The sequence below is a fragment of the Protopterus annectens genome, chromosome 9.part0 (assembly GCF_019279795.1).
Source record: "Protopterus annectens isolate FY-2018-M chromosome 9.part0, PAN1.0, whole genome shotgun sequence".
Taxonomy (NCBI): Eukaryota; Metazoa; Chordata; order Ceratodontiformes; family Protopteridae; genus Protopterus; species Protopterus annectens.
Window position 1 is genome coordinate 199,031,554 of NC_056743.1, and position 21,478 is coordinate 199,053,031.

The following is a 21,478-nucleotide window of genomic DNA, read 5'->3' on the forward strand; positions in this document are numbered from 1 at the left end:
TTGCAGGTGTCCATTGGGGAACATGGGGGATGGGCACTGTCTGCATGTACGTGCATATTGGCAAGATGGACAGGGTGCCATGCCCTCTGTAGCCCACTGCTATCACTCCATAGTTACTATCAGTGGCCAATATGCAATGTACTACCCACATATTGGCTGTTGCCTAAGCATGTGTGTGTGTATGAGACATGGGTTGAGAGTGTGCTCTGGGTAATACTGGGGTTGCTAACTGTGATTGCCTGGCCTTGATGTCATATGTATGGGTATGGCTTAGCACCCCAGCCTCTCAGCTATTTCATATCTGTTATCCCTGTACGGTGGACATTGTGATATATAGTAGGGCCACCATATAAGAAATATGCAAAACCTGCCCCACATTGGCCACAGGTGTCTCACACTCACAACCACGTCCACACAGGATACGAGTTACACACACACACACACACACACACACACACACACACACACACACACACACACACACACACACACACACACACCTGTCATGTCTGGGAGTAGAACCCCTACCTAACTAGTTTATTACACTACAGCACTATGCAGTTATAGTACACGCCACAGAGATTACTGGAGTACTCCTTCCCCAAAGGTGTATTTCACACTGAATGACCTCAGCAGGATTGCCAAAGTAGGCTATTTGAAATGTACTGCATGTGACTAGCCTAAAATGCATTGCTCCCTACACAGACAGTAACACACGCACAAACATCCACAACTGACATATGTGGGTATAGAACCACTAACGGAGGTCTATATCACACTACAGCATGGGGCTGTTATAAGACTCACCATGGAGATTACTGGGAAACCCCTCCCCAAAGGTGTACTTGACAATGAATGACATCAGTAGGATTGCAAAAGTAGGCCATTTGACATGTACTGCATGTAACTAGCCTAAAATGCATTGCACCCTACACAGACATTGTAATGCACACAAAACATCCACAACCGCCATGGGTGGGGATGGAACCCTAACACAGTTCTAAATCACACTACATTAGTCTGCAGTTATGGCACCCACTATGGAGATTACTGGGCTACAATCTTCCCAGAGGTGTATTTCTAGGTGGGTGACATCAGCAGCCTTGCCAAAGTTAAGCATATGAATTGTAGGGAGTGTGAGTACCCTAAAAAGCATTGCTCTTTACACAGACAGAGTCAGACAGGCACACATACACACACACATGGCATGTCTGGGATTAGAACACTTACCTAACTACTTTATCAGACTATAGCAGTATGCAATTACAGGACGTGCTACGGCGATTACTGGGCTACAACCTTCCCAGAGGTGTATTTCTAGGTGGTTGACAATAGCAGCCTTGCCAAAGTTGAGTATATGACTTGTAGGCAGTGTGAGTACCCTAAAAAGCATTGCACTCTACACAGACAGAGTCAGGCAGACACACACACACACACACACACACACACACACACACACACACACACACACACACACACACTTGGCATGTCTGGGATTAGAACACCTACTTAACTACTTAATCACACTACAGCAGTATGCAGTTACAGGACGTGCTATGGAGATTACCGGGCTACAACCTTCTCAGAGGTGTATTTCTAGGTGGATGACATCAGCAGCCTTGCTAAAGTTGAGTACATGACTTGCATTGCTCTCTACACAGACACACACACACACACACACACACACACACACACACACACACACACACACACACACACACACTCCCTTGCCATGTCTGGGATTAGAACACCTACCTAACTACTTTATCACATGACAGCAGTAAGCAGTTACAGGATGCACTATAGCGATTACTGGGCTACAATTTTCCCAGAGGTGTATTTCTAGGTGGATGATATCAGCAGCGTTGCCAAGGTTGAGCATTTGAATTGTTGGGAGTGTGACTATCCTAAAATGCATTTCTCTCTACACAGTCAGACAGACACGCACACACACACACACACACACACACACACACACACACACACACACACACACACACACACACACACACACACACACACACAGTTGCCAAGTCTGGGATTCAAACTCCTACCTAACTAGCTTATCACACTACAGCAATACGCAGTTATGGGATACGCCACATAAATTACTGGGCTATAGCTCTCCTAAACATGTATTTTACATTGGATGACCTCAGCAGGCTTGTCATAGTAGGGCTATGGGGAGGGCAGTGTGTGTGCATGGGCCATAACCCATTCATCTAGGGGTTGACACACCACATGTGGGCACACACAGGGTCATATTTCTCAGGTACATGTATACAGCTGCTAGATGACTACTTCCTTGTACAGTCATGCTGCACAGCTGGCACGTGCACCACATAGTCTATAATGCTGACAGATACTGGTGGCTAGTATCTGCAGTGAGTAACATCTGCACCTCATGTGTTTGGGGCCCTTTGGCTGTGTGCTGGGTGGGACGGGCCTGGATGGCTCCTTGTCACAGTCACCCTCTTCCCCACATCTATGTCCATCTACCTTTGGCTTATTATAGTGTGTTGTCCTTACATATATGTCTGAATTCCTATCCTCTGTGTGTGCAAGGCATGAGTGGTGCATACTGATGAGTGTCTGCACAAACAACTGCGACTGCCGGATATGTCTGTTCCACTGGTGTTTGCAGACATGGCTTTCATGTGTTTAAGTTTGTGAGTATGACCTTTCAGTATGTTGTTGACTGATATTGCCTTCATTTCTCTGTGTGTGTGAGCATGCCCAGTCATCTATATTGCATGTGAGGGTCAAGTCCAGGTAGTTTGTACTGCAGTGTTGACCTTTGTGTTGTACACCTACAGGTAGCATGCTGTCTCTGCAGGGTATCCATCAATCATTTGGCATTGACTGTTACTATATTTCTGCATAGCGGGGGTGGCACACCTGACTGTTTCTACATTTCTACACAGGTTTGGGAGGGCACACCTGACTGTTACTATATTTCTATGTAGGATGGGGGGGGGGCAAACCTGACTATTTCTACATTTCTACACAGGACTGGGGGGGTACACCTGACTGTTACTATATTTCTATGTAGGATGGGGGGTACTCCTGACACTTGTACACATTTGCTTGGACTGTACTGGTATGTCGGGTACTCCATTTCTGTATGTAGTTTTACCTATCATGCTGGCTAGAGGCATACCAGTGTACTACAGATCTTAGCTTTTAATTACCTACATATTAGTTTCTGACTTGCTAGCCTTCACAACTGACATCCCACTGCCTGGCCTACTGTAGTGTGTCTGTTTCATTCAGAGGCCATAGCACAGCATTTGTTTGTGTTTGTCTACACCTGTCCTGCTGGCTGTGACTGTTGTTGGGTATGTGACCCCACCCCGACTGGCATGTGTGAGTCACTTACCTTGTGGGTGTCCCAGTATTGAGGGTGGTGCTGCAGGGCTGCCTATGTCGGATGCACATAGTAAAATCCCTACACATGGTTAGGCACAAGTTGTGTAATGTTTGGCATCCCTTTTACTGTATGTGAGAGTCAGAGAGAGGTGTTATTCCCTGGGTCCCTCCTTTGTCAGTGTATGTGCAATGTGTTGCCTCTTTGCCAAGGCCAGGGCATACTGGGCATGCCTCCTTCTGCCTACTGGGGCAGGCTCAGGTTGTTCCTCCTCCAAGTCACTCTGTGTCTGTGCAGGCCTTGCCAGTGGTGGGGGGCTGTGTGGCCCTGCCCAGTGCTTTTCCTGCTGCAGCTGTTTCTGCAGGATCATATTGTGTAGCATGTCACATACAAGGACAATTTGGGTACATGTAGCTGGTGAGTACTACAAGGCTCTACCGGATGTGTCCATGCACTGAAACCATGACTTGAGCATCCCAAACACATGCTCTATTATGATTCTTGTTTGTGCGTGTGCCTCATTATGGAGTTCTTGTTCAGGTGTGTGTGCATTTTTGATGGGTGTCATCAGCCACGGCTCCAGTGCATATCCAGCATCCCCCACTAGGTGACCATGTGGGATGTACCCAATGGCAAATCTCTGGTACAGCTGCGTCAGATGCCAGATGTGGGAATCGTGATAGCTTCCAGGGCAGCCAGCACACATGTTCATTATTATGCCCTGGGCATTGCACATGACCTGGCAGTTGATGGAGGGGAAAGCCTTGCTGTTGATGTAGACCCTACCCCGCTCACCGGGTGGTGCTTTGATGCATATGTGCGTGCAGTCTATAGCACCCACTACCTCAGGGTATTCTGCTATTTGGTGCATATTGCTGACCAACGCCTCACTTGTGTTGGGGAAATATACGTGTTCACCAACATGTGCTGACATGGCAGCCAGGAACTGGTGGAGTACCCTGGATGCTGATGCCTGTGAAATCCCCATCATATCTCCAGTTGGCCTTTGGAAGGTAACTGTAGCTAGTATTCTTAGGCCTACACATACCTTGGTATCCACTGGGATAGGTTCCCCTCTGTTAGTTCTGTGTGTGAGGCGTGGCCGGTACAGCTCAACAATTTGCTGTAAGAGGTCCCTGTCCACCCTATAGTGCTCCACTATCTCCAGCTCATGTAGCCCTTGGTAGGTTACCCTGGGTCTGTACACTCTTCTCCATCTCCTCATTGTGGGTTGCCCAGCAGCATTCACATCCTCACCATCCTCAGCCTCTTCCGCAAGTTGTATGATCGTTATTGCAGCCCCTAACATTTTGCTGTTGTGAGTGTTAAAAGTTCCCCACTTGTTTACACTGGTGGTGTAGAGTGTGGGAAAAACCAGAGGGGTAGGTGTTTGCATAGTTTATAGTAGTGTTCTGGGCTGGGATGGTCTACTGCCTGTGTAATTCTCTCGTTCTGATACATTTCACCTGCCATCTAAGCTAGTACTCCATGATTACCTTCTTACTGCTGTTTTCCCTTTCCGTTGCCTTCCTGTTTAAGCCCAGGGTGCACCGTGCAAACAGAGTGCTCAATTGTGCACACTGCTGCTATTTCCTGGTTTAACCTCTTTTTTTCTTCCTGTATAATCTGGTGCATGGCACGCACACCTGCTTAGGCTTTGTAAAGACTACTAGGCAGGTTTAGACACACCCCGTAGCTTAGCTGTGCTAAGCTAGGAGCAAACCCGAGCCACAGGGCTCCAGTCCGCTTACAGTATGCCTGACACACACCCCCCCCCATGATGTCACCTAGCTCCTAGGCTTGCACCAAACTATTCCTACTCTTACACTGTTGGGACCTGACTCACATGCCCGGGTAAACTGTGATTCACTATCCTTCCTCTCATTTGCATAGGATTGCCTGCTAATGCATAGTTACATATTTCACACTGACCCTCCCCCCTTAGCAACCACTACTCAGTGGCCAGGTTGTCTTCTGCCTGCCATTGATTTGCTTGGCAGAATACTGATTTTAGTTAGAATGCTTAATTTAGGTTCATTTAGTTATTTTCCTCCCGATCCCATTTGCGCGCTGCTGCCCTAAGCTTAAACAGCCGAGATCGGCTAAAATAAAATAAAAGTTGATTTTTTTTTTTGTATTATTTGAAATGCCATTGGCCTTATACTTGGCCATTGGCATGCTTACTACATGCAGCCTTTATTTGGAGCTGTCATAGCTCCATTTTGGATTTTGCAAAAATGTACTTGGTTACTAACCGAGTACATTTCTGCTGATTGCACTAGTCCTGGACGGACGGTCGCAAGATTCCTGTATCACAAAATCACCTCATTCGCATTGATTTCTCCTGCAAATGGGGTGATTTGCATACAAGGTCTTCGTCCATGCAGGATTAGTGCAGGAGCTCTCATGCACACCCCTGCAGACTGTTCCTGGATCGCACTGCAGACATATCGACTGCTTGAGCTCCATGCAAGCATTTGAGAATCCAGGGGACAGAGAGAGAGTTGAGATAGCAGAATGGAAAATGAAAGATGGTGTGAAAATGTTGGTATTTGTGGCATATGCTAATGATTTAGCTATAACTGCAAAGAATGAAGTGTGGGCTAAGGAAATGATTCATACATTTGAGAAAATATTCAGTAAAGCAGTATTACTTTTGAACAAAGATAAAAAAATGGAGATGTAAAAAATGGTACGATATATTTCTCAGAGTATTAAGATTAATGGGGATAAAGTTTGGGAATACTGAGGTAGACGAAAAGGACAATGGAAGGAAGTATTGGAAGTAATTGAGTGTAGTAAGTATATGGTGGGCATTCCAGATTAAATTTTCCCCTCAAAAACTTTATTTGATGCATGCCTATCTGTTGAGTACACTGGGATATGGAGTTGTGTTCTCATTTGCAAGCTGCCTAGAAAAATAATTATTACGAATTGTTTTGGGGTTATTTGTGATGCAAGGCTGAGCCCAAATAAAAGAGGGATACTATATTGTATAGAAAAAGATAGAGGGATGGGTTTAAGGCATCCCATTGTACATTTAGCTTCAATTCTTTTACACTGGATGCTATGTAAGATGGTAAGGAAGGGCAAAAGTATAGTAGGAAAGATGATGTCAGAGAAATACAAAGGACTTTGAATTGCAGACAGCAAAGGGAAGGGTATATGAAAATAAGGTTTTTAGGGTATAGTGAAAAAAATGTTGATGAATTAGGGTAGGGAGTGTAAAAAAAGGTAAGAAAGCATAGTATGAGGAAATTATGCAGATAATTTATTATTTGAAGCAGAGGTACAAAAAGTATGAGCGTTAATAAGGCGGTAGAGGAAAGCCAAGTTAGCTTTAGAGTACTGCATGTATAATCCGAAATAGCTGTGAAGAACTGCTGTATAATAAAATGTGGTATTGTAAAATTATTATCAGAAGAATAAATGAATGGTTATAGAGCAATAGTTGGGGATGGAATTTGAAATATTAAAATATGTTTAAATGACTATGTATGTAAGTTATGTTGTGTTTTGTATTATGCAAAGTGGGAAGTGCATATAAAAAATTGAATGATGCATATAAATAAAAAACATACTATTTTTGTTTTATTGACAGATAAAAGAAAAGGTTTGTTCAGGTGTTAAATGTGTGACTGGAAAATGGGGTAAGAAATCAAAGTTTTGAAGACGCTAAAGTTTGTTTGGAAGAAGAGAGATAAGAAGTGAATAAAAATTTGAAGGCATATTATGTTATATAATGTAGATTATTAAATAATTACAAAAATATTGCAAAAAGATCTGAAAAATATTAAATAAAGTCATGCTGCAAGGAATATATGATTTAAAGAGGAAATTCAAATGAAATGCCAATTGTTATAAAGAAAATAGCAGAAAGTATTATGGGTAAAGAAAGGAATAATAGAATGGTGGTGTGATCTACAAAAAGCAAATGATAATGTAGTGCTTACACGAATGTGATGTATACTGGAGGAATGTGGTGTTAGTGAAAAGGTTATTGCATTTTTACTTTAATTTTATGAAAACAGCACAGTAAAGGGTTTTGGTAAATGGATGGCTAAGTGGAGAGGCGAAATTAATGACCAGGATAATTTTTGTTTTCATAAGTAGTATTTTATTTGATGATTCAGAATACAGGGTTATCATTTATTTCAGAAAGTGTCTTCTTCAGATGATTTAATAGTAGTAGAAAATAATAAATTGTGGATGGTAGGAATGAGTAAAGTGATAGAATAATATTAAACGCAGTGAGGATAAGAATGAATAAGGAAAAAAATAAAAGATGGAGGCAACAGGTAAAGTAGGGGGGTTTATTTCTCTTTACTGGAGATGAAAGTAATGGCCATTGTTGATAAATAGTGGGATGAAAATTCTGGAAAAATTCTCATTTTAAGTGCATTATGTAAAACATCCAGAATGTCATGTAGAAACAAGTTTATTTGATAATCTAATTTAATTAATATAATAATAATCAAATTTAATTGTTGAAGAGTAGTGTGGTTTAGCAATGGCCACAGAAAATGATGTTCTACTTTTAGGCACTGCCGACTGCAATTTGGACTTAACTGTTCATCCCATTCCTGTTGAACTTCTTGGTTAAACCCAAATGCTGCTTCTGCTGTGAATGAAGCTTAAGATCTTTTAAACTGACTTAGAACTAAAAGCGTGTTTTTCAAGCTAAGAGAACAAGTCTCACCTTCAGGCATCACAGCGATTCTACTGATTTTGTTGGTATCTCTGAGACTTCATTTTCACATCAGGAAGATGAAAAATACTCTTTTTCATAAAGAAAATGAAGCCAACACTTCATTTGAGAATTTGCTTGAAACACAGGTTAATTCTTTCTGGACTTTCAGTACTCATTTTGGCCAAGGTGAGCCTATGCCTTTTAATAATTCTGACAATAATTGTAGTGACTCTATTTTACAGTGCAGAAAAGCTATAACAGAACTTGAAAAGAATTTAATTAAATTAAAAGTTGGCAGTGTGAAATTCACTACTTACAGCATTGTTTATCTATAGAAAATGTTCCATTTGGTTTATAGTTGTTTAAGTTTCCCAATGAGGTAAAATATGGAGATAAGCTGTATATTAATTGAATTAGTTTGTTCAAAAGAACTGGATTGAGGTTCTGAAATTACTTATTTCACACTACCAAATCAAAGTCATTGAGGTTTTAAAAGAAATAAAAGTTCTGAATGACCAAATCAAAATTTTTTTCAAGCCTGTAGTACTTCATACAGTGGTGTTTCAGCCAAGATCAACAGGCATGTTTCTACTATTAATAAAAAAAAGAAAAGAAATGTATTAGAGATGCACAAGTTTACAGAAATGGCTCTGCATATCCAGTCAAAACTAAAGGTGCAGAAAATGGTATTTTCAGTTTAACTATAATCAAAAAGAAGGATTGGAATAACTCACGGACATCAGTGAACAGCCTGAAACATCACAGAGGACAAAGTGTTTATATCACGACATCGAAATGATGAAAAAAGCGAACGCTATTTCATCGAACCTAAAATATCTAAACCACATAATATTGAATATTCAGAACAGCGAATTTTTTTCCTTGGGAAAAAATTCGCTATTCTGAAACACATACACACAACACAAGCACACCTAAAAAAACATCAATCCACGCACACATACACTTATAATCCTACAACTAACCCTACACTAAACTGTACATACACTATCTAGCCACTTACCTTAACCCAAACCCTAACCCTAAGGTCCATCACTACTGCACACTCACCTAACCCACACCCTAACCCTAACTCACTTAACCCGCCCCTAACCGTAATTCACCTAACCCGTGCCCCAACCCTAACTCACCTAACCCGTGCCCTAACCTTAACTCACCTAACCTGTGCCCTAATCCTAACAAACACACAATCGCACACTTACCTGAACCCGACCCATAAATTTTCACCACAGCGCTGAAAATAGCGAAGCCACAGAACTGGCCAACTGAATTCTTTCCCTAGGAAAGGATTCGGTCTTCTGCAGCCTCACTATTTTTAGTGTTTGCTCAAATGGGTCGATATTAGAACATTCAAAGTTTTAAAACTTCGATGTTCTGATATACACCCAGGACAAACAGTATTGTTTTTTCTACTAGCACTTATGCACAAATAGTGTCACATGAAAATGATGAAGCCTCTACATCTTCCTCTACCCCTTTTTCAGTCAGCAGCCCAGCTGCGAATGGGGCTCAGTTTCCAACAGAAAATGGGAAGTTACAAGGAAGGAAAAAGGAAAAGGGAAAAAAGATAATTAAATGCAGTAATATTTTGAATTTGACTGACTTTGAGTTAAATACAGACCATTTATCAGTTCTTCAAAAAGGTTTTTTTTTTATACCCTCTCAGAGGGTAAATTTAACAAGGGTTTTGATAGATCTTAAATTGTATATTTGTAAATTAAATTTATATTATATTTTATATGACAGTCTACATTTTTCATCCAAAGACAAGGTTTGTAGAAAACATCTCACTTATACTCCAGTATTACTTTCAACTTTTCAAGTTTTTAATGATCAATAGTGGCTGTAAGTTTTATAATCTATCATAAGGTGAAAGAAAAGCATTAAGCAATTTGACAGCTAACAAACAAATTATTCTAATGAAAGCAGACAAGGGTAAAAGGTTCATAGGTGTGTACTAGGCTAATGCCCCTGGGGCCTTTACAAGCCTAGCCATAGGATTACCCTGGCATAGTGCCACCCGACCTTAGTTCCCAGTGCTTCTGTCGAGTAGAGCCAATGGAGTTATCCCTGGGGTGAATTTTCTGTTTCCCATCCACTCATCAAGATTTCCCTTGAAGAGGGTCAGCGAGGTGCTCTGCTTGACGTGTATGGGAAGTCTATTCCATAGCATGGGCAGTCTCTGGGTTATGAACCTGTCCCTCCAGCATGTTCTGTTAATTGTGGTATTGATGCTGAGGTCTCTGGAGCATGTGGTGTGGAGGGATTGGGATTTCTTTAGATGTAGCATTTCTAACAGAGCTGGGTCAGACATGCCTTTGTAAGTCAAGCAGAGATCACCTCTAAGTAGGCGATATGAGACAGAAAACAGTTGGAGTGTTTTGCGTCTATCCATATAGGATAAGTGTTTAAGGCCTAGGGTTCTCTTTGTGAGGTACTTTTGCGGCCTCTCCAGTTGTTGCAGGTGTCTAGTGAGGTACATGCCAAATGGGGCATTGCACTTGATGATTGTCCTAATCAGGGAAGAGTAGAGGGAGACAATGACCTATTTCTTCCTGGTTGCAAAACTCTTAGTAATAAGATGTGCCACATAGAAAGACTTTCTGACCACAGTGGCAATATGGTGATCAAAAGAGAGGTTGCTGTCAACCTGTGTTCCCAGATCTCTTATAACTCCTTCTGTGTTCAGTGGACTACCATCAATGTGGTAATTCATGGGAACCAGGTTTTTTCCAAAGGGGATGATGAGACATTTTTGGCATTGAGCTTAAGGCCATGTTTCTGACACCCGCCACTGGTCTCAGTGAGGCCATTCTGTAAGATGTCAACATCACTTGGGGAGTTAATAATAGCTCCCAACTTGCAATTGTCTGCAGACTTTGTCAGCCAGAGTCCCTTCATGTTGGCTTGGACTTAAGAGAAGTAGATACCAAACAGAAGAAGACCTAGGACCGAACTCTGTGGGACTCCACTCCGTGACTAGTCGGCAGTCTGACTTGGAGTCAGCTACTTTCACACTGTGGATCCTACCTTTGAGCCAGTTTGCAACCCACCTAGTGATATAGGGGTTAATGCCTAGCTTAGTGAGTTTTTGTTTGATTCCTTAGTGGGGAATGGCATCAAAAGCCTTGGCCAGATCAAGGTAGGCTGTATGAACCACCTTACCTTCATCCACAACTCTGGTGACTGACTCAAAGAAGTCAACCAAGTTGAGCAGGCATGATCTACCCTTCACAAAACCAATCTATGTGGGATCCAGAGTTTGGAGATTCCCTATGTCCTTGTTTATTAGGTCCATTATGATGTGTTTCATAGCTTTGCATATCAGACTTGTTAGGCTAATGGGATGATAGTTCCCAGGGTCTGTAGTCACTCCTCCTTTGTGGAGAGGGATGACTGTAACAGTGCACCATTCGGTAGAGACAAAGCCTGGGGTGAGGCTGTGATTGAACAGGGCACACAGGTGAGGTGCCAGTTCATGTAGAACACAGCCAGGGATATTGTCAGGTCCTATATAAGCTGTATTCTTGGCCTTAGACAGTGCTGTTTTAAACTGGGAAGCAGTAATACTGTGTGCCAGGCAATCTACTGGTATTATGATTGGTCCTTTGGGGAGGAGAAAGGGGTAAAGCTGGCACTGAAACTGTTGGCCAGTATACTGGCAATATATGTTGGCTCAGTATAGGAGGTACCGCTGTGCAGTATCTCAGAGAAAATCTGCGTATTGCTGTGGAGATTCTTTACATAATATAGAAGGCCTTGTGGTTGTCTTTACTATCTGCTGCAGTTGTCTTTTTATAGCTAGCTTTAGAGGATTTGATGAGGGATCTCAACTTTTTGTTGAGGCTGATAAGGGAGTTTTTCCGGTCATGGGACTTCACCTTATTCTGCATCAGTTTCCTCCTCCTGTTTAGAGTTTGTTTATGGCAGGGGACCACCAGATTGGTTTCCTTTTTTTGGAGGAGAGCATCTTGGAACTATTGGGTATGGCAAGATCCATGCATTTGTATAAGTGTTCATACAGTGCACTGGTGTATGATTCGGTGGTCATGCAACTATTCTCCATTTGTATGGGTGCCATGAAGTTAGCCACCTCTATTTTTGGAGCCCAAAGTTAGCCTTGGAAAAGTTTTTCATGGTGGTTGCCTTTTACTGGGAGGGGGGTGGGTGGGTTGTCGATTTCCTAGATGATTATAGTTTGTGGTCAGATCTAACCAGGGAGGAGCTGACTATTGGTGTAGAGCAACAGTTATCCATGTTAGTAATGGCCAGGTCAAGGATGTTGCTATCTCTAGTGGGGGTAAGAAAGAGCTGGTCTAGGGCATTGGATTTAATGAACTCCAGGAAACGTTGGGCAAGTGTATTGGTACATGAGTAGTTTTCGCAGTTAATGGAGGGGTAGTTGAAGTCACCTAGTATGATAGTATTAGGTTTGACCCTAATATTGTTTAGGAGAGTTATGTGTCTTGTGATTAGTGTTGTGCTGTGGTGGTAGAGTGCATTTCTGCTGTAGAGGTCTCTTCTGCCTGGGTAGATTTTTATTGAGAGCCTCCACGAAGGTGGGTGTGTGGTTTGTGTTTTTATGTGAAGGCAGTGCTGGTGTGTGTTCTGGAGGGCTATGTGTTCCATGTGGTGTGGTGCAAATGTTGACCTTCTCCTCTTGACCAGCTATTCAAGTTTTGGCTGGAGACTGCATAGCTTCCATTTTGGATATATAAGTGCATCTCTTACAAGTCTGAGTGTTGGGAGGTAAGAGGAGAGGGTTGTCAGTGTACATGAGGCAGTTACTACATTGTCTCAGGATGCCCAAGTTCACCAGGTTAATAGGAGAAAGCACAGGGAACTGACCTTTAGACATGCCTGGAGGGGTGGGCATTGATAATAAGTACTGGATCTGTTTCCTTTTAGAACGTTTAGTGCTGGTAGCACATTTGTGTGCTACAGTAACTGCTACAAGAAGTCTGGTAAAGTGCTAGACTAATAGGCTAGTATAAGTGCAGGAGAGAAGAGAACTAGTAGATATAAGGGAAAATTGAAGAGCAGACTTTGGCATTGCTCAGAAGCTTACAAACAGTCCTGGATAGAGCAAGTCTGTATTTGGACTAGACTAGTAATAGGAAGGGTGGGAAACAAGCACAAATGCAGGCTTTTAAATCAGAAAGTTAAGAAAGATGGAAAAACTGCCCAAACAGCCAACAGCTACAATTTCTGGGCCAGAAACCACTCCTTATATGGTAGATAGGCTACCTAGTGCTTACCACTCCCACTGATAAACTGGAAGGCTTCCCTCTAACACAGAAAGGCTTGGGGGGCACAGAAGCTTACAAACAGTCCTGGGTACAGCAAATCTGTATCTGGTTACAGGAAAGGCAGAAGACAAGCTCTGAATTTTTTTTTTAGTAAAGTGGAAAAGGAGAAAGCAGGAGCAGAAGATAATTCAAGGTTAAGAACCTAAGTGGGTTGGCCTTCTCAAATGTTCTCTCTGTATTAGGTAAAATGAGCTAATGACACTAGACTGGGAGGAGTGTCCCAGATCAAATTTACAGTATGGGTGGGCAACTGCAAAGTCATCAGGTATAAGAACAAGACACCAGTATGGAGAGTGGGTGGGAAACTATTACAGCTACTAGCTCTAGCCACAGATGAAGGAGCAAGGAGACTCTAGAGAATGCTTTTAACTGCAAACAAATCAGTTATATGATACCTGACTAGAGCACAGAAAGTTAAAAAATGCACAGTAAAGCACAGATAGAGCACAAACAGAAAATACAACTCAGTATGAAAAAGCAGTTTGTAGTAAAGTAATTCGATAGAAATGTAATTAGAGTGATGAAACAGCATCTTGCAATGAGAAATACAGTTAAAACAGTATAAAACAGTACATAAATGTAGTGAAACAGTAAAAAAGCTTTATAACAGTGCAAAATGTAGTAGATTAGCTGTGTTGCACAATAATAAGCAATAAAGAAGTGCAATTTAATGAAATAAGTGTAAGAAATAACTTATTCTGCTCTTGGAATCTTAAGGAATTTCTGCTTAGTCCCAGTGATGAATTATCATTCCACAGCCTGGTAAATATAAGCAGAGCCCCTTGGAGAGACAGAGTTTATATACCTGAAAGGATGGAAGTATCTATGAGCTCGAATTACTACTCAGACCTACTAGCATCTGCTGTTACACCACTATCACTCGTGCTAGGTCAGGAAACCCTGTTACTCTCAATAATAATGAAGACAACACATTCAGCAGAAGATGGCTGCCAGAAACACAGGAAACTCAACAAACAAAACTACCAGGCCTGGACAACAGCAGGCCTCTATCAAGTTTATGCTACCTGAGTAGAACACAGAAGCCACACAACAAATGCACAGAAAAGCACATAAAGAGCACTCACAAACAGAAAATACAAGTCTCAGTATGAAAATGCAGTTTACAGTTTAGTAATTCAGTAAGAATGCAATTATAGTAATGTGCATTATTATAGCTACTAGCTGTAGCCACAGAAAAAGCTCTAGCCACAGATAAAGGAGCAAGGAGATTCTAGAGAATGCTTTTAACTGCAAACAAATCAGTTATATGATACCTGACTAGAACACAGAAAACTCAAAAATGCACATAAAACCAGAGATGGAGCGAGCACTCACAAACAGAAAATACAACTCTCAGTATGAAAAAGCACTTTACAGTTAAGTAATTCAGTAGAAATGCAATTAGAGTGATGAAACAGTATCTAGAAATGTAAAATACAGTTAAAACAGTATAAAACAGTACATAAATGCAGTGAAACAGTAAAAAGATTTATAACAGTGCAAAATGTAGTAGATTAGCTGTATAGCACAATTATAAGCATTAAAGAAGTACAATTCCATGAAATAAGTGTAAGAAATAACTTATTCTGCTCTTGGAATCTCCCAGTGATGAATCACCATTCCACAGCCTGGTAAATACAAGCTATTGTATTGAATTGTTTCCATGAATATTAGTGATTATAATCAAGCCTTTCTTGAGTTACTTCATAATGATGATTGCTATAGAGAAGTCAGTAGTTATGATGTTGCCAAAATGTTTTCTGACATAGACAAACTGCTTTATGATCTGTTAGGGGTATATTAACATTGAACTTTAAAGTGTTTTAAGCTAGAAGATCCTAAAATGGCTAGAATTTTTGGTATTCTGAAAATTCATAAAGATAACATCAAGCCACCTTTTACACCAATTGTGGCAGCTGCTTTTATCTATTGGAACTGTTACATAGTTGTGAAGTTAATGACATACAGGGATTTTTGGTTATCCAGGATGTTACATATTTGTATATTAGTATACATCAAGAACATAGCATCAGATGTGGCAGGAAGTATTTATCTAAGTTCATTGATTTTGACAACATTCATTTAAATACTATTTGCACTTTGATAGAAATTTTTCTTGAAAATAATTATTTTACCTTTCAAAGCAGATATTTCAAACCAATAAAACGAGTAGCCATGGGTGCTAGAGTTGCAACAGTATTTGCCAACCTAGTTATGGCATGCTGGGAAGAGGAACATTTGAAAACACATACTTTATTTAGTAAGGTGTTTTTTACAAGGGTTTTATAGATGATTTGTTCTTTTATTGGGGAGGTACACTCCATGAATGTTATAATTTTTTTTATTTAAACATCACCATAGATTTCCTTAAGATTACCTTAAATAGCAAATGTTAATTAGTTAATTTTTGTATTAACAGTAAAACTAAATATGAATGCTAAATGTTTTGAAAATAGAGTATTTAGGAAAGAAACTTTTGTCAAGAGCTATTTACACAAAGTCAACATCCTATGTTCATGAAACAAAATGTTGTAAGGGGGCAATTCATCAACTAAGTAGGATGACCAGTGAGGCTGTGGTATATTACATGGATGCTGACTATCTAAGAAATTTATTTTTAGACAGAGGATACAATAAAGATTTTTTAGAGAGCATCATGGTTTAAATATCACTTGTGCAAAGTACAAATTGAAACATATTCTGAGAGCCAATCATATAGCTTTGAAACAGAGTGTAATTAACCAGAGCCCTAGTGTATTTAGTTTTTAAGTAGGTCATTTCCTTTACTGATTTCTAAATAAGTGCAATAAAGGATATTTAAATGAAAACTGGAAAATTATTTTAGGTAATAAATATCTGTCAGAAGTTATATGTGATAAGCCAACATTCACTTACAAAGGTATAAGCAGTTTAAGATCTATAAACCATGGTGGTGAAGCGGTAGCATTGTTGCCTCATAGCAAGAGGTTCTCCCGTTCATTTCTCGGCTGGAGTGCGGGGAGTGCCTTCTGTGTGGAGTCTGCATGTCCTCCCCGCGGTTGGGTGGGCATTCGAAAGACATGCGTAAATGGGCATGCACTAGTTGAAGGTTGAATGTTGAGCTGGCACCACGGCGTTCGTGAAAATCTACTGCCAAGCATTAGCAGACAGGAGTTCCGCTGTGGCCACCCCTAACCGGGAAAAGCCAAAAGACAAACAACAACAACATTAGTAAGGTCAAATAAAACAGTAAATACTAAAAGCAATACCCTAGGGACTTTTAAATGCAACAAATGCAAATTTTGTAGCTATGTGACAGACATGTTGTTTATTTACATTAAAAGTCTTCACAAAGGATTTACAAAGGAGTTTGGTCCAAAGACTATTTTGATTGTAATTTCAAATGGTATAGTCTACATAGTCTTATGTGAAACTTGTGATTGCTTTTATGTAGGGGAGTCTATTTGGAAGCTTTCTAAAAGAGTTTATGAACATACTGCAACTATTAGGAAACATGACCTTAGTAATGCCTTGGCCAAATATTCTTTAGAGTATGTTGATATTAGGAAGTTTACTTTTTTATTTTAGCTATTGTTTCAATTGACTCTTTTAGAGGTGATTACAGCATTCATTTGGAAAGTAAAGAGGCAGAATGGCAAATTAGACCTGGTTCTGACAAAAGACCTGTGTCATCTAATGAGCACATGAATATTAAATGTTTTTTATTAGCACAAAAGTTATAAATATAATATATTGTATTTGTTTTATATATTGAAAGCGTTTATATAGGTAACACTATTACAATACGTTTTTCATATATTTTTAAATCAATGAGATGATTTGTTAATTAATTAATTGATTAAGATCTATCATGTGATTTTGTAGGTATAAAAATTGTGAGGATATACAGTTATTTATTCTGAAGAAATTCTTGGCATAATAAAGAATGAAAGAGCTTAAACATTTCCTTCCTTGTTTTGTTATGTCTGTGTCTGAGCTTGTGTGGATCATTTTTTGTTATTTTACCTAGATGGTGTCTGCATGTTGCCTAACTCCAAATTAAATGACCTATTAGTTTTTTTCCCTGTACAATATGGGGATCAAGGCTAAATCCTGTGAAATGGGGGTACTGAATAATAGTGGCAGATGGAAGTTTACACCAGCTAAATTTCATGTTGAGTTTATCATCACTGCATTTGTTTTGGGGATTTGAGTAATAAAATGTATTACTTATTATAACTGAAATTTATGGAAACACTTTGGTAGGTTAGCTCTTGAGTAAAAAATATGACTATTTTTGGAACTGTATTAGAGTAATTGAAAAATCTGCGGTGGTGCAGCAGTAGCATTGTTGCCTCACAGCAAGAGGTTCTCCCATTCGATTCTCGGCTGGAGTGCAGGGAGTGCCTTCTGTGTGGAGTCTGCATGTCCTCCCCGCAGTCGAGTGGCGTTCCAAAAGACATGTGTGAATGGGCGTGCCTTCATTGAAGGTTGGGCGTCGAGCTGGCAACTTGGCACTGTAAAAATCTACTGCCAATCATTAGCGGACTGGAGTTCCGCTGTGGTAACCCCTAACCGGGAAAAGACGAAAGACAAACAATTAGAGTAATTGAAAGAATAGTAGTTAAAGATCACATGGATGTGATGGAATAGCAGACAAAAACTGCTATTATAGAAATGTAACTTAAATGGTGTTGGGGAGCAGAGGAAAATGGTGTGACAGTACTATGATTTTGTATTACACAGTAGATCCTTAGTGGAATTTCATGTATGAACAAAAACAAACAATAATGTAAAAAGAAAGATATTTTAGATTATAGGAACATGCAGACCTTTGCATGAAAATTTTCAGTAAATAAATTACCAGTTAAAGAATCACTGATGTACTAAAGAAATGAAGAAATAATGCAGTTTGTTGGACAGATGAGACTACTGAACACATTTGTATTAAGTACACGAGGGTTCTTTGTTTGTTTGTGGACTATGACAGCTGTTAGACATTTGCAAAAGTATGACATTAATGTTAATATGGAACTGTTGTTTGGACTATGTGAACGGTTAGATAAAAGTTGTAAGAACTGACATGATTGTAGGATACTGTTATGAACTGGATATAGCTAGAAGAAACTGGAATGAGTCTGGAATAAATGTCTTAATCTGTTAATTACCCAGACTTGTGTGAACATGTGCCGGCTCCTCCTTTATGGGCTATATCTTCAGAATAAAATGTGCACACACTGTAGTTTGGTTAAGAATTTTTTATTATGTACAGTGGAGGCAAATATCAACAATATCCAAATACTGTCTCCAGTAACAGTGCTGATAAATATGTCCAAAGTTTCTGCATGCATATTCTGATTCTCCTGAATAATATCATTAATATTCTGGAATACTGAATATTTGACCTGACTTCTGTACTCAAACTCAAGTCTCTGTACTGCAAAGACTTTCTGCATATCAGTCCAAAACGAACTAACTTAACTGTGTCTGAATTATTTCCTAATAATACCAAAAACACTGTAAGTTTCTACAAGCCTCTTTAGCCTTGGCTCCCAAGCCTTGTAAGATCTGTTTGTTCCTGTGTACTGCAGATTCTGTTCTTATCAGTATTCTTGACTGCAGTTTATTTTCACTGATGAACCTGCATTCAATGAAACTGTGCACACTGTGAAGGCCTGCTTTAATATGGCTGCATTTCTAGAGTTATGCAAAGAAAATACTGTATTTTTGTACATTTAACTGATACCTGATCTTCCATAAGTCACGGTAGAAAACAGAATAATTTGGAAAAGAAGATCTGATGAGTTGTTTAATATAAAATGGGAAATTGTTGATGCACAATCAACCCAGTGAATAGGTGGCAGTAGAAGAAAGGATGGGGGTACAATTAATCAAATCGTATGTATTTGTATATAAGAAACAATAAGAAGAAATGAATACAAGCAGAATGCAAAATGTGAATGAGATGTATATATGTGAGTATGCAAATAAATTACCCTATACCCCCAATCATTTAGGTAAGTGCCACTTGGTCTTTTACAACAACCAGAGCTACCATAAACTTAGATTGAAAGGACCTTGGTTTAACATCTCAGCATAGTTAAATGGTCATAATATAAAGCAAAGCTAGACATGCTAAACTGATTGTTTAATATGGAGTATTTCTCCTTAATAGATGGAGAAAGTTAGCAGCAAAGCAGAGAAATATTAGTTAAATATATTTTAAGTATAGCTTTGTATAAAAACTTAAGACAGACATAAAGACAAAATGGACATGAGAGGTACAAAGAGAGTTAATGTTCAGTAAAGAGAATAAGTAGATGGTCCAAGGGAGAACATTTGTACAAGATTCAAAAATGGGGCTCACAGAACATGAGGGAAATGAAGAGCAGTATTATTCAGATAAACATAATTAGGAAAATGGAGCAGGTATAATATCCAGGTAAACTGAATGAGAATAGAATTGCAAAAAACAAAACAAAACAAAAAAAGAACAAATATCCCGAGAATACCTATTGGTTTGCAGGAATATTGCTGTTATAAAAACTGTACGGAGTGATAGCTGACGTTATTATGAGAAGTAAACAACATGAGAAAACTTAACATTTGGGACGGGTCATGCAGCCTTTGTGGTAAAGAAAAGATTGTGGCTCACGTCAATAATTTCTGGAACTGAAGTTCTATTCATAGTAAAAAAAAAACAAAAGTAAGATCCAGCTAATGGAAATATAGGATTTGTGGCAAGCAGCAAACTACCATTCAGTAAACAGAATTAGTGCAAATGCAACAGGAACAAATCAAAGTCTAGAAACAAGAACGAGTCTTATTTTGCAGGAGAGTGAGGTTCAATAAACAGATTTAGGGCAAATGCAACAGGAACGAATCAAAGACTGGTAACAAGAAGAGTTCTTATTTTGCAGGAGAGTGAGATTCAACAATGAGAAGAAGTTAGATGTGGAAAAGGGAATAATTTCTCAGAAAGAAGCTTGGATTATGTTTAACAAAAAAAAATTGTATTACATCTGCTAACAAAGCTTTCTTAATGTTTTTCAGTTGTTAATGGGAGGCCTGGTAATTGAAGATGATGGCACAATGAAATTGCAGGATGAAGAGCTGGCTTCTTTGCGCAGTGCAAAGCCATTCATCTCCATTCTGATGCATGTCTCTAGAACACCTGACAATATCAATCAGTTACTGACAAAACTCTCACGGACTGAAGATCCCATGGAGATGGTGGACTATGAGAAGGTGGTTTTCAGTACCGTGTATACTGCACTACGTGCAAAAATGAGCAATGGGCCAGAACAACAGCAGTGGGCAGAGCTATGCGTCCGCCTGGCAAATCAGACCCTGATCGATCTGCACAGGGAGTCACTGCTCTACGGATATAAGAAGGTTAAATTCCTGAGAAGGGTGACACCAGATGTATAACAGGGATTGCAGAACAATGCAGGCAGGACTTCTGGTATTGCCTGCAGTGTAAGAACAGTACAAACCAACTCAATTAGCTCCCTGGAGATGTTCAACTGGTCCACCTCCAGCAGTTTATTTTCTCTCTTCTAACAGATAAAAATATTGTTTTTATATGCAGTGTACATTCTGTTTAAATGGTATAATCCTAACCTAGTCAACCTAATAAATAATGCAAGTACAGAGAACATAACCCTCAACATTGCTGATATGAATACAGTAGTGGATCATGATATCTTTACACATATGCACATACGTTTGATGACTTTGGCATTAAATCTGTTGTACAGATTTGTTTAAAAATAGTTTGTACAAACAGAAAAACATATGATACTTAAAATGTTTTCAGGAAATTGTCAGGAACATATTCATAGATTTAATAGTTTTGAGCAAATTCTGTGGTACATTTTTATCGACTACATATTCTTTGGCAGACACACGCCGCAGTTACAGAATTTAACAATATTTATCAGTTTGATCTAGGAATTTAAAAAGAAACTCAGTAAAACAGTAATCAGTATTATAAGTAGATATTTATAGAAATATACAGTATCCATTTATACTTTGCAGCAATTTACAGAATTTATAGAAGTATATATTTATAATACATTTTGTAGTATTTTACAATAAAGCACATTACTCTTT

The 21,478-nt window shown here is 39.4% G+C and overlaps 1 protein-coding gene across 1 annotated transcript in view; it reads left to right on the forward strand.

Annotated features, from left to right (window-relative positions):
* Positions 1-21,021, forward strand: part of LOC122811130 (protein FAM180A-like) — a 474,713-nt gene extending 453,692 nt beyond the window's left edge. The window contains exon 3 of the mRNA XM_044082740.1: positions 20,417-21,021. Within this exon, the coding sequence (XP_043938675.1) occupies positions 20,417-20,794 (378 nt within the window). The 3' untranslated portion in view covers positions 20,795-21,021. The remainder of the gene's footprint in view (positions 1-20,416) is intronic.
* The last annotated feature ends 457 nt before the right edge of the window (positions 21,022-21,478 follow it).